The sequence below is a fragment of the Atractosteus spatula genome, chromosome 3 (genome assembly GCF_055471065.1).
Source record: "Atractosteus spatula isolate fAtrSpa1 chromosome 3, fAtrSpa1.hap1, whole genome shotgun sequence".
Classification (NCBI taxonomy): Eukaryota; Metazoa; Chordata; class Actinopteri; order Semionotiformes; family Lepisosteidae; genus Atractosteus; species Atractosteus spatula.
In genome coordinates, this window is record NC_142708.1 from 42,728,300 (window position 1) to 42,742,771 (window position 14,472).

At 39.1% G+C, this 14,472-nt stretch overlaps 2 protein-coding genes across 2 annotated transcripts in view; one reads left to right on the forward strand and one right to left on the reverse strand.

Moving 5' to 3' along the window:
- The window catches only part of brd10 (bromodomain containing 10), a 30,792-nt gene extending 23,986 nt beyond the window's left edge, over positions 1 to 6,806 (forward strand). The window contains exon 8 of the mRNA XM_088911980.1: positions 185 to 6,806. Within this exon, the coding sequence (XP_088768106.1) occupies positions 185 to 3,930 (3,746 nt within the window). The 3' untranslated portion in view covers positions 3,931 to 6,806. The remainder of the gene's footprint in view (positions 1 to 184) is intronic.
- On the reverse strand, positions 5,530 to 13,988 carry mlana (melan-A). Its single transcript, XM_088911981.1, has 5 exons — positions 13,933 to 13,988; positions 13,314 to 13,405; positions 10,485 to 10,581; positions 10,062 to 10,181; positions 5,530 to 8,670 (listed from the first exon to the last, which is right to left on the reverse strand). Exons 2-5 carry the CDS (start codon positions 13,385 to 13,387, stop codon positions 8,602 to 8,604), a joined length of 360 nt encoding a protein of 119 aa, XP_088768107.1. The 5' UTR covers positions 13,388 to 13,405; positions 13,933 to 13,988; the 3' UTR covers positions 5,530 to 8,601.
- Positions 13,989 to 14,472: the final 484 nt, after the last annotated feature.

Genomic DNA, 14,472 nt, shown 5'->3' on the forward strand with positions numbered 1-14,472 from the left:
CATTGCTTAACATGTTGCGTATCTATTGTTTTTGACCTCTTTTGAATTTGATTCAAATTTCTAAAAAAGATTTTTAAATAACCAGTTTATTTTAAAGTATGTTTTCAACTTTATATAATAGCATGATTAAATTTCAGTTTAATACAATTTGTATTTTCTTTATTTGTAATAATTTTTATTTCAGGGGACACACGGCAGCAAGGGGCAGACTCATCAGTGAGGAGTCGGGTGTTGAAAAAAGAATTTTCTTCCCAAGATGGGCAGAAACTGCCTTCCAAAAATCCTAAACGCAGACAAAGTGGTAGTACTGATGAGGAAATAACTCCCAGAAAGAGAAACAAAACTGGTGGCAGTGAGGAGCAGATGTCACCTAGACCACAGCCTGAAATGCGAGTGGGAGAATCAAAACTATCCATACAGCCCCTGACTCCAGAAAATTCCAAGGGTTCAACTGTCCCCATTTTCCTAAAGGGAGGCAAACCCATCCAAGCCTTGTTGGCCAAGAATGTTGGGAACAAAGTGACCTTAATCAGCCAGCCTTCAGCAACTGCCAGCCAGATGTCCAATAAGGCAACTGTTCTACCACAGACAACGAAACCTCTAACTTCTGTGCAGTCCCCACCGAAAAGTCCTGTGCAGGTGGTCTACAAGATGTCTAATAATAGCTGCGCACCTTTGGATTTACTCAGGAAAGGGAGCGGCCCTGTGAAGATTGCAGTACAACCAGTTCTAGATCAGAAGACAGGAGAAAAGGTAATGCAGCAGGTGGTCATCTTGCCCACAAACCTGCTTATCCAAAAGCAGCTGGAGAAGGATTCTCAGAAGCAGAAGAACCCAGGTGTTCCTGCCTCTACAACTGCCTGTACTTTGCCTTACCCCCTTAGCAATGCTCGTCCTGATGACGTGAGTAAGATTCCTGTGCAGCAAGTTGCCCCATTGAATGATGTCTCTGGCAGGGCCTACTCTTCTTCCGGTGTGTCTAACAGTTTGCACATAATGAAAACACCAAAGACAGAGGTGGTAGCAATATCTTCAACATCCACCTTAATCGGTACCTCTGTCTCTAAAACAGGGCCAGTGCAGTGCCTGACACAAAGTGCAGTGCCCAACAGAGCTACAGCTGCCAGTGCTCCATCTGAGAGTCCCAGCAGAACTTCTGATTCCAAGCAGGAGCTGAAAACTGTGTGCATCAGAGACTCTCAATCTATTCATGTCACAACCAGGGGAGGAAATACAGGGGTCGTCAAGGTGCAGACCAGCTCTGACCACAGCACTTCTAGCCTATCTTCCAGTCCAGTTTTCACTTTTACCCCACAGTTTCAGGCGTTTCTGGTTTCTAAGTCATCTGCCTCTTCTACTTTAACTCCCTCAGGAAGTACCTGCACTGTTGCAACTACATCACCAACAGCCTTTTCTTTGTTTGGTGGATTGCCCTTTACTGGCTTGTCTCAGATTTCCTCAGCTATCTCTATTCCTGTCAGTGTGAGTCAGGCAGTAGGGACAACTGTCAACGTAGCATTAAACCAGCACAAAAGTGCTTCTCTCACTGTGCAGGAAGCTACAAGTAAGTCCACAGCAATGACAGCTTCTCGACCATCAGTTGCTATGAATCCAGCATTGCCCACAACTCAGCAAAACACTGTCAACATAGCAGTCTCTACTGCAAGCCTGGCTAAACCCAGCAAGGTAATCACACCAACTACTGTGGTGCAGTATGCCAACAAACTTCCAACCAAGAGGTCTCAACCAGAGGCATGTTTGGAAGAACGATCGCCCTTACAGAAAGTCATCCTTGTTACACCACCATCTGGCATTGCCTCTCCTGTACCTTTATCAAATGTTAGCTCTTCTACTGCTGCTTCCACTGTTCAAACTCCAAGGCTAATGTTTATAACCCAAGCATCTGCCCCTGTTCGTCACCCCGCTATTGGAAATTCAAAACTTCCAGAGCAATCTTCCTCCACAGACTCCCCTGCAGCATCCCAACCTTGTGTCCCCATTTCACCTCAAGTCAAAGATGTGAAGATTGGCCTGAATATAGGTCAAGCCATTGTCAATGCTGCTACAGACACGTTGCAGAATATTAAAGTGATTGGCTTGTTACCTGACTTTGCTACTAGGTTACCAGAAGAACCCTTGAATCAGGTGAAGCGGAATAGTATTTCTGGATTAGAATCAGGTATGAAAAATATACACAGTAGTCCAAGTGTTGCTGCAGTCAGTGTTTCTGCTCAGACCGCTGTTAGTCTTAGTGGACCCAGTACTGACGCTTCAAAAAGTACAGGTTCAACATATAGTAAAGCCAGTGGGTGTAATGATGGCACACCCCTGTCTTACTCAACTCTGAAAGCTGGACATTTTGCATCCTCTCTTCTTATAACTGCTTCTAAACAGCAAGATATTTCATCTACCAGCACTTCCTTGGCTTGTGCTTTGAGCAGTACATCAGTGGGACAAGCAGGGGGTAGTGCTCCAAAGACTGCTCTAGCTCCTTCCATGAACAGTTTCATTCAGAATGACCCTACAGTAATGAATGCACTTCCAGCCAGGACGTCAGTACTTGCTTCTGCTGTGAACAAGCTACGATGTCCAATCCCACTTTCCACAAAACGCCTCCCAGTATCCTTGACCTCGCTTACCACATGTCAAAACCAGCCACGCAATGTGTCAACCCCCACACAAATCTTCAGCACCCCTGTTCCTGCTCCTAGACCTGCCTGCCAGCCTACTGCAGTCAACCCTTTGAATGAACCTTCTGTGCAGCAGAAGATTGTGATCAACACCACCGCACCACTTGCTCCTGGAACCCAAATTGTTATTAACAACACTAGGTTTATTGTCCCTTCTCATGGTCTTGGTCCTGGGAGCCATGTACTCCTCATATCTAATCCAGGTACTTCTCCCACTGGGCCTCAGGGAGGCTCTCAAGCTGCCCAGAAAAGTCTGTCGGGTGGATCAGGTGCGGTCCCCTTTGGCACTCCAAGCCAGAAGCCAGAAGCCAAGGTGGTATCGACAAATGCACGTTGTCTAAATACTCCATATATACCACAGACTTCCACAGCACTGAAGGTAAACCTTTCTCAGGCTCTTCCCTCTTCTCAAGTAAATTCTCTTGGGAAAGGTATTGGGAAATGTTTGGCAGCCAGTAGTGCTGTTTCTGTTGTTCCAGTTTCACAATCAGTGGCAGCAGGTTCAACTTCACTTCATGGTCAATCCAGTGCTGCCAAGATTTCAACAGTAGCATCATTGACTGAGGGCAAAGGCTTATCAGTTGCTTCAGTACAAGCTCTAAGTAATCTTGTGAAAGAGAATATTGCAGTGACAGCCCCGCAGACAGAAAGCTTAGTCAGCAGCACAAAAGCTGCAGGACCTACAAATATAGTAACTAAAGTACAGCTGACATCAACTGTACAGCCAGTCGGGGCCTCTGTTTCAAGGGCACAAGTGTTGCCTACAGCCACAGTACCACCAATAGGCAGTGTAGTCTCTAGGATACAGTCTTTGCCTGTAGCAAAAGTACCACCAATAGGGAGTACCTTCAACAGGAGACAGATTTCCCCCATAGCAACAGTACCCCCCTCAAATACAGTTATAATGGCACCTGCTCAGCCTCTCAGGGCGACAGGCTTGGAACCAGTGAGAATGCCTCTGCTTTTAACTAACTCAACACCCATGTTAAGCACAGCACCCCTGCCTGCAAGCTCTGCAGCACTTCTGACCAGTGCTTCTCCCAGTAAGCTAATGGTGAGTCCAGAAGGAGCCATTTTAAATGCCATCAGAAGTCCCAATTCCAGTCTGTTACCAGTGTCCAAGGCTGTGGCTACAGTGGTGGTGACACCAAGTTCCAGTACAGGAAGAGTGCTGCCTATCACGATGGCAGACAATCCTCAAACTACAGCAGAGCCAGATAAAGGAAGATCCAATAACTGAGACTATAAGGCGGTGCGCTAGAGCACTGGATGAAAGTAGTCCAGATGTTATTCCATAACATACGAAATTCTGCCTGCTCAAGCAGTTCAGTTTGGATTTGCTGTATACCAGTATGCGGCATTTTTCCTGACACACAAAATGCAGTATTTCAATATGGAAATAAAATGTGAAATCCCTCTGAATTATTGTTACAGTTTGGCAAAAACTAAATGGAAAATAACCTACAAATGTGGCAATCAAGACTTGCTATCACTGACGATAGGAAATGGTGCCACAGGCTGTGACTCTGCAAAGCCAGTTAAAGCCTATATTACATGTTATATACTGTAATGGACAATACCCTTGAATACACAAAATGGGAGCTGTTCAGGGTGAGCAGTCTATTTCCATAAAGTGGATTATCAATATGTTCAACAAAAATATGTTAACTTGGAACATCTTTCCCCCGAAGGTACTTTTGAATAATTTGCTTTCCCTAGCTGTGTAAACAATAACCTTCTAAGGATAATAACTCCATGGAATTGCATATCCAGGCAATGGAGCCACTTTCCTAAGACTTTTCAGTGGGTGACTAAAGTAAACATAGTTATCTTCTTTTCATGCTGCCTCTGTTTATAGTATCACCTTCCCATATCACCAGGATTTCCTCTGATTGTTTTCACATTAGTGGACAGTAGACTCCCTGTAAGCAGCATTCTGTATAGTACCGTCTCCATTCTCACAAGTTTCAGTGCTCTGCCCTAGGCTTGGTTGTAAGTGAAAAGAGGACTGTATGTATGTGTTTATATATATACACACTAATATGTTTGATGCCAGTCAGGAATTATATGTTTTTGACAGATGTGTGGTGGATTTATGACAGCAGTGCTCCCGGAAATGCATCAGTGATGCTGAGTGCTAAGAGGACAAGCTGTCTATTTCTACTTTTTACATATTCAAGGCTGTTTAAGCTTTCACTTTTTATCACTGTTTGCAAGTGAAAGATAGTTTTTCATCCCCAAATGAAAGTCATTTGTTAATTTCTGCAAAGAAAATGCTTACATTTACACGGTTAGAACAGTTCACACAAAGCAGTATATTAATAATGACCCTTTGCAGTACTGCAAATTGAAAAATTTTGAATTACTTTTACTTTCCTACCCCAAACAGGCTTGTTGTTACAACAGACAGGGTTGCAAAGAAACACCTAAGACTTAAATAAATATAACAGATTTTTTGTTCAATGAACATGAACAATGAAATTTTTCTTGAACAAAATCTCATTGTTCTATTTCTTAGATCTGTAAATCCACAGTCTTTGAGACACCTTGATTACCCAGTAACAGAGTAAGGTAGTTACAACTGTAGAAGCCCACCTGCCGCCCTAGCTGACATGCTCTTCATTCATGACCACACCCCCATATTAAAAAAAAAAACAGGCCAAGGAGTGTTGTTTTATCAAGAGTTGTATACATTTATTTATAAATGAGTCTTCTGTTCACGTCACCCTTTACCACTGGTTATATTGCTGATGGCTTTGCTACTGCACTGTTACGTTTCTATGTAAAATTGTAGACAAATTTTGGATATTACCAGTTTTAGAATCATTTATGAATTAATGAATCGATTTGATTTAAAAGAGATCCTTCTCAGAAGTTTATTTGCCCAGGCAACAACACCATCAGTTCTTAAGTGTCAGCTGTGCAAAGCTTCAGCACGCTGTCTTTTGATTTGACATGCAGCATCTCTTGCAGGTTTCTATTAGCTTACCCTAGTAAACACAAGGTCAGTTTGTCAGTTACTGTGTATGATTATACAATCTGTAGCAGAAGATGTGGGTGAAAGTGAGGTAACAGTTTCTGTCATCAGAACTGTGTTCTGGAAAACAAGAGCTTTATAAAAGGCGTAGTGCGCCAGAGAAAATGAGTGAAGATGTTTACAACGCACAGGTTCATGTCATGTGTTTATTTAAAAATAAATTGAGGTTCTTAAAGGCTATTAAAATGTGTTTTATTCCACCAACTACCATAATTGATCATACCAATTTGCCATATTTCTTTGTCCCTTAACATTGTACTTTTTTACTATCTTGTTAGTAAAACTCTTGATAAAACAAGACTAACCCTTCTTCCTCATTGCTTTTAGTCAGGTGTTGCAAGGTGGATATTAGAAGTAGTTAATACAAGATCTGAAGGAAAGAAAAATGAGAGTGATAGCCATCTGACTTAGTTTGCAGATCCAGTGAAAGATCAAAGGTCCATGATGAAACAAAGGATGAAGGTAAAGTCACCCTGAAATGTATCAGCTGTTTCTCAGTATCAGCATTCATTGTTGGATTGTGATGCCAAGTGCACCTTTAGGGGAAAAAAAATTGAAAAAAAATTGTGAATATAAAACTTATTTTTTCCTCTGAAATGGTACAGTCATCTTTGTTAAACTCTTAGCTCACAGACCAGGGTTAGTAATAGTCATAGACTTATTTACCTTAAATAACCTTAAAAAAAATCAAGCATAATACTAATTGTGGGCTGTGAAATGGCTGGTCTGTGGTTTTTCTGTAAGTCTGAAATAAGGGTTTTTTTGTATATTGAGATCAACAATGACAAAGGTTTCACCTATTTGTCATTTTTCTGAAAACAGTTGTCCAGTATTTTGTTTCATTTGAATAATTGCCAACATTCATACGTAAGAAATGAAGTTGGAAGATGCTGAACTTGTAAATATTTGTTTGAACCCGCCCTACTGAACATATGTATGGAATTGTAAGGTGTTATTTATGTTTTCTGTTTACATAATGTATAGATTTTTTTAAAGTATTTTATTAGATATTTTGGACCATTGCATTGTTTAGGAAATTGCAGAATTCTCTGCATGGAAATAAAGAGAACATTCTTTGTATACAGAGCTGGCGAGTACAATTCTTTAAAGGTCCTATTTTGCACAAATAGTACAAAAACGAAAATGCAGATTAATAGATTGTCACAAAAAGAAACACTTATTTAGCACATAAATGAAATGAAACTAGTATTTGTGCTTAATAGTTATTAGTGTAAGGAGTAGCAAAATGAAAAAGAGATTTGAGAGCTTACTGATGCTAAAAAGATATCTGATGAAAATGTCTTCTTTTGGTAGGTGATTCCAATGCTTTAGCTTTTAAAGCAATGCACTAACGGAACTACAGTTTACTTTGGGACCACTCTGTAATAAAATGTAATCACTTTTTTATTTTTTTCTGAGACCTTGACGATATGCTTCTAACATACCTACTGCGACCTTTAAATGAGTGCATGCTCCTTGATTGGCACTTCCTCAGGAAGGTAACTTGTGAGTTTTAAAACATGATCATCCTAAAGAGAGACATACTTTAGCTCAGAATATGTTTAATGTTTCCCCCACATCAGTGGTTTCCAACACTGGTCTTGGGATACCCCTATCTGCAGGTCTTCAGTTCAGCTGAGTTGATAATCTGTAGTAGCAATTGATACCTATAATTGATCAACTTGCTTACTTCGACTTTTGTTTACCTATTTTTACAAAAAACAGGTTTCAAAGATTAATGGTGTTCTAACAATTTTGCATTGCAGAACTTTATACAACCTGTCCTGCTGAAACAAAAACCATTAAGAGACAGTGGTTTCCCAGAACCAGGTGGTAGACTGAACAAAAATAGATAGCAATAAATTGCTTAAGATGTTAACTGATGTTAACCGTATATACATCTGTTATTTTGATGAGAAAGGCATACAAAAAATGGCAGGAAAACATTTTCTTCTAGATTTGTTTTGGGGGGGGAAGGATGGTAAATATTCATACGAATGCTTAAGCCTCCTTTAGGTGTAGTTCTGTTGTGTATTACTATAATTTTACTTCCTGGTAAAAACAGAATGACTCATAAAATAAAGAATGACTGCCACATTATTATTACTCCAAAACTTTGAGGAAAGTTAAACCACTGTGACAGCTGTTCTCCTTCCATAAGGGCAAGGAACAGGACCATACTACCATATCAATTACCACATCTGATACTGTATCTTTTACAATTAGCCAAAGAAGAAAGGGTTACCCAAGGTCATCAAATGAATTTTTTCTCCTTTTCAATTAAAATTATTTTTGAAAGTTGGGCAGAGTGAATTCTAGATAATAACTAGGAGGGTCACTGGACAGGAGATGTGAATGGATGCTCCAGTTAATGAAGGAGAGGAAGGCAGATATTTTTTCTCAATTGAAGTGTGTTCTGAATACTAAAAACCAATAAATCTACCCAATAGAACAGCATAGAGGGTATCAGTTTTGGGAAAATATAGGAATTTCTAGTCAAATCAATGGACCTTCTCATTGGCTGATAATGAGAAGCATGGTTTGTACAATCATAAAAGTTATACATTGGATAAAATAAAACTAGCAATGAATGATGTGAACAGAAACTTCTGGAACTAAAAAAATATTATAACCAGGCAAGTTAATTGCAAATATTTCTGTTAGTTTTCTACAGAAACAAATCTCATCCTACACCATGATCCATTTATCTGTTTAACTGTCAGATACAATGAACAAAGTAGTACTCCAGTAAAGAAAGGCACATTTTAACTGTGAAGCACATCTGCGATGAAAGGAAATTAGGTTAAGAGAATTCATACTGATAAGTTTAGTCTAGGCTTGTTTTTGACTTTGCTGGCTGTGGTAATTCCATTGTCACGCGGAGTACGGAGGTGGTGAAGGTCCAGAAGCTATTTTCTCATAAGGTGGAGGAGCACTAGGAACCTGAAACAGAACCAAAACAGACTGGAGTCACATCGTCTTGAGTTTAAAAAGGGGGAAAAAGAAGCAGGTTTTGTTTATTCACGGGGTCTTTTCAATACAACAAAATACATTACATTGCATAGAACGGTGCATTTAGTTTTAGGTCAGTTACAAGCTGTTAGAGGACTTTGTAACCTCTGAGGGATTTCAATACCAGCTCAACAAGACATGGTAACATGACACAAATCACACAACCAGCTATGGGGATTCTTTTTAATATCATACTTCCTGCATGCATTCACTGACACGTACATGTACAGTATAAGATATACACACTCTTCACCTCTCTTTCCTTCACCAAGCTGTACAGTACATAGGGTTGTTTTATATATTTTATAATATTTCAATTGCAGTCATTAGGCTTTAGTTACAACCTCTTCACAAAGTGGGTTTGTGTCTAGTTTGAAGTATTGACAACAGCCATATAGATATTTTAAATGTTATTAACTTTTAATCTTAGAAATTATCCGTGAATATCAAGAGACATTACAGATGCAGAAGTGTGAAGTTGCAAGTTGCATTTTTATTGCTTCTCAATACAGAAACGTCTAGAGTCTATAAGTTCTTTTTAAATTTTCATCTGAGCACAATCCATTTTCTATACTTGGATTCATCCAATATCCGAAAGCTGCTTAGGTGTAGTAACGGTCACCATTGCCTCTCTTGGAAACATAAAGTGCACTCTAGAATGGGTGCCACTCCATCACAAACAGGCACATGAGCACACAGATAGTTTAGAAAGACGGAAGCCACTGTGTCTTCAGAAAGGGGGAGAAAATCCAAGCAAACATGTGTTAAACATACAAATTCCACACAGAAGGCATCCTAGACCAAGACCAAGCTTGGGACCCAAGAGCAATTAGCATTGACACACCACCATGCTGCTTTTTAACTTACACATGTACTTAATTGGACAAAATAACCCTTTTCAAGTTCCTTAGCCATATGGGAATTAAAGATCCCTATAAAACCTTTGGATTCCAGGACCAGAAATAGTCCATAAAGTTGAAGAATTTATTGCCAGGAACATGAAAAAGCTGGTGACAAGGAAGTCTGAAACATCTGTTTTAAAATAAAACCAAATACATCAAGATTTAATAGCTTTTATCAGTTTTCTGGTGATCTGGTTACAATTCCAATACCATGGTTCAGCCTCCCACCCTCATACAGACAAATATCTGAAGAAGGCTCCACAGTCGAAACATTGTGTTTCTTTTCTTCTCTTTTCAGCATGGAATAAACCTTTACTTGTTCCTTTGCAGCTTACGCATGCTGACGCAGCTACCTACTTGAACTACCAGAAAAAATGTTAAATACCACACTATATTTTCCCTAATTTGCCCATCTCTTACCACAGAGTTGAGATTGTGGAACTCGCTTAGGACAACTTTGTTCTCTGCAGATGCTCCTTCCTCACTGTAGTGATCAGACTTCATTAAAGATCTGAAAGAACTGCGATCTAATCCTTGACTCTGTAAAGAGGAGCAATTCAGTCACTTAATAATTAATCCACCACAGAAGAGAGTGTAATTCATTTCTGGTAATAAATACACTTAATCAAACTAGACACAAATTGTTAAGCAGAGTCTACAAGTGTAAGACTGATACTTTGTGAACCTGAAAGTGAATGATATGCAGTGCCTTGCATAAGTATTCACCCTTTTCCAATTAGTACAATGATGTCCGCAACAACTGTAAAGTCTCAAAATTAGCTGGATGGGCTTTGTGTGCAGGCATGGAGGACTGGAACCTGCAGGTTTGAGCGAGTGTCTCACCCGGATACTTTTGTACCCACGTCTCCTCCTGTAATACCAGCATCCGATGATCAGCAGAGCTGCTAGAATGATGACCAGTAAAGCTATCCCTGCCGCCCTGAAATGCAATTAGAAACCCTGATTTAAAAAACATGAAGTTGATTACTATTTCAGTAAATGTTGAATATTATAAAATATTAAAAGCGGAACTGTAAGCAAACAGATCTGCCACACTGTCAGAGTAGATTCATTTGTACCACCTCTTTCGATTCTGCTGAGGTAAAAGCAGCTCTTCAGGACTATGGTTGTGTGCTGACTGTTTTAATTCAACAAATGTTCTTAGTTTAAATATTAAGACCATTCACTCAATGTTTAATTAATACAATTTGCATTCCAGACATTACAGTGTATTGAAAATGATCCATTTTCTGGGTTATACTAAGAATCTCAAGTTTTTATAGATTTTGTTTCTTTCACAGCAAGTAGTATAACATTGTTAGTGCATGGGATCACTCTTTAATATACTGTTATTCTAATGACTTATTTGAATGCTGTTAAAATATTTTAATTAAAATTATTTTAACAAAAAGCTACTTTTGCAGGGTTTAAATAGCTAATTCATTGTTGTGAGAGTTACTGTGTGCTCCAACACTGGACCCTGGTTTCCACATTGCCAGATGGACCCAAGTTTAGTGAAAGTATGCACAAAAGAGCTTTACATTCTAATCTGAAAATAAAAGATTAGCTGTTCTCAGATTAAAGACAACAATGCATAATGTGTACCTTTAAATTAAGATCCTAGACATGCACTTACAAGGCATTCTTGTCACTACATTTTCTAATTGGATCTATACTGATGGAAAAAAGAAATGCAAAATTTTCTGGAATGAGAATACTATAGTTATAGTTTATGTACTTTCGCAAAAAGTTGTTAATTTGTTTTAAGCCCTCTGACCAGCAATACAGCTTGTGCAGTGAGGCATTGCAATTTGTCAATCACATGAAAGCTCAATAGGTGCACTTTTACTCAACGAAGTCCAGGTGGAACAATGCCTTAATTCAAAGCTTAGGTCACTGCAAGAAAAAGGCCACACTTAGTCAGTTTTCTGTGCATTCCATAATGCCTCAAATGTCACCAAAAGCAAGGGAGAGGGCCATCAGCATGTTGCAGGCAAGCATGCCTTGTGCCAGCGTTGCCAGACACTATGGAGTAAGCCGCTCTACTGTGTCCCGACAACAGAGAAGGTTTCAGACCGGCAGGACAGATGACCGTCCAAGATCCGGTCGCACTCGAGTGACCACATCAGAGCAGGACCTACAAATCAGACTGGTCCATCTGAGAGATCGTTTCAGATCAGCCACCTGTACTGCTGCTGAAACTGCCGGCAGACACAATGCCTGCATCAGTGACAGGACAGTGAGGCTCCATGCTCCTGGTCTTAGAGGAAGGCGACCTGTCAGAGGCCCTCTGCTCACACCTCCTAGATGTCACACCCAACTGGCTTGGACCAGACAGAGGCTGCGATGGACTCATCAGCAGTGGCATCAGATCCTCTCCATGAATGAGTCATTCTTCAGCCCAATTAGTTAATTGCTTACACTTATATAGCGCTTTTCTGGACACTCCACTCAAAGCGCTTTACAGGTAATGGGGACTCCCCTCCACCACCACCAACGTGCAGCATCCACTTGGATCACCACACATCAGCTATCAGTGGGGAGGAGAGCAGAGTAATGAAGCCAATTCATAGATGGGGATTATTAGGAGGCCATGATTGGTAAGGGCCAATGGGAAATTTGGCCAGGACGTCGGAGTAACACCCCTACTCTTTTCGAGAAATGCCCTGGGATTTTTAATGACGACAGAGAGTCAGGACCTCAGTTTTACGTCTTATCCGAAGGACGGCGCCTGTTTACAGTATAGTGTCCCCGTCACTATACTGGGGCATTAGGACCCACATGGACTGCAGGGTGAGCGCCCCCTGCTGGCCCCACTAACACCTCTTCCAGCAGCAACCTTAGTTTTTCTCCCATCCAGGTACTAACCAGGCTCACACCTGCTTAGCTTCAGTGGGTTGCCAGTTGTGAGTTGCAGAGTTATATGGCTGCTGGACATTATTCATAGTCATGAATAATGAATGTCTAAATAGTTTTGCAGTAATTCTGATTTTCCTGCACTGTCCTCTTTTGAAGTGCACCAGTGTCTCCACAAGTTCATTTAAAACATTCAGTTTATGTTCATATTTTTATCAGAATTTCATGATTTTCACAGGTATTTATTGATAGTACTAAAGCCTTGTAGTTACCAAACAGGTATAATTCTACCTGCACAACCAAAATACTGCAAAATATACAGTCTGTTTGAAATTAAGACTAAAATCCATATACAAAATAGTGTGATAATATTTGAAGAGATTGGGAGTTGAAATCAAGTGTTATTGTTATTTAATATTTAATAAAAATTATCATTATTGCTTAAAAAAAGTACAATTAACTGAATAGTATTATTAAGCTGTACTGTTTATCTGATAGAAGCAAATCATAATACAAAATAGAAGCCTACAATAATAGAAACTAAATTAATAATTGTTCTTTTGTATACTTCTGTAACTGTAGGACCATTTGGTTTATATCTTATGAGACCTTGTCCATCTAACATTCATTATGACAGAATAGTAAATATGAATATCATTGTACTTTGGATTGAAAATCTTTTAAGTGCACAGCATTGATTATATTTGTGAAGTTCTTTTTCTATCAAACACTTCAGATTATGTGCTGAAACTCATAGGACATTCCTAACACAGCATGAGGACAGAGAGCATAAGAAAAAAATATATGTATACTAACTCTTCAGCTCGAACATAAGATCCACCTCCAGTACCTCTGCTTGAGAACTGGACAGTGAATTCTCCTCGCGGCATACTGTCTCCTTGGCACAACTGGAGAGAGAGGAAAGATTTATATTTGTTGTATGCAATATTATTATTAGAAGTAGTATTCGTTTTTTTAGGCAACAGGAGAATACCTATACTATACACAAACTGTGCACCCTAACTTAAACTTCGATTTATTCTTTTACAACTTCTTTAACAACAATGGAATTAAGACAATTATTAAATCCCTATCTCTCCACAACTGCAACAATAAAAAGTACAGTATTGACAAGGGGGGCTATTTTTAAAAAGCAATGAAGTGTTAATTGGTTAACAAAGCTAAAATGGTCAGTGTAATAATTAGAAAAATAAATTTATTTCAAGCTTTAAATTGAATTTACACACATAATTATTGACTTCACATGCTCATCCAACTGTGCATTTTAATTTTTCAGCAAAATTAAATAAATCAGCCATACAACATCTCTATTTAATAAACAAAACAAAAATTGGATTACACATTTTTGATTAGTTTATGCTGCAATGAAATTTAATGTGTCATTTAAACAGAAAAATTCTAAACAGTAACTCACCAAATTAAATTTGAGAACTGCCTCTCCTGATGACCAAGACGATGCCACAGAATTTGCAAAGTGCCGGGATGGAATCCCCTTGATCCCGTCCCTCTCTTAATCTTCTGCATAGAAGAAAAAAAGGGGAGGAGAGGAAGGGTTCTCATGACCATCACGGGTTTTAGTTTCTGACTTAATAACCATTGATTCAGCCTAATTAGCGTGAAGACATCAGCCTGGAGTGGTGGATACCCTTCATACTGGACCCGTGAGCCTGATCTCCTGACTTATCTACTAAGCCATAAGACCTGCAAGTATGCAGGATACAAACAGAACAGTCAAAGATGTGCTACATTTCAGAAATTATAAATATATGTATTTAACATACTGTATATAAATCATAAAAATAATTAATACATATGCAGAATAAACAATATTATATAGAAATAAATCTAATGTAAATATATTGAATGTAATGCTGAAATATATAATGCATTAAATACAAATGGAAAATAAGTCATATTTAGTTTATTAATATAACACCTTCATCGCTGATGCTAT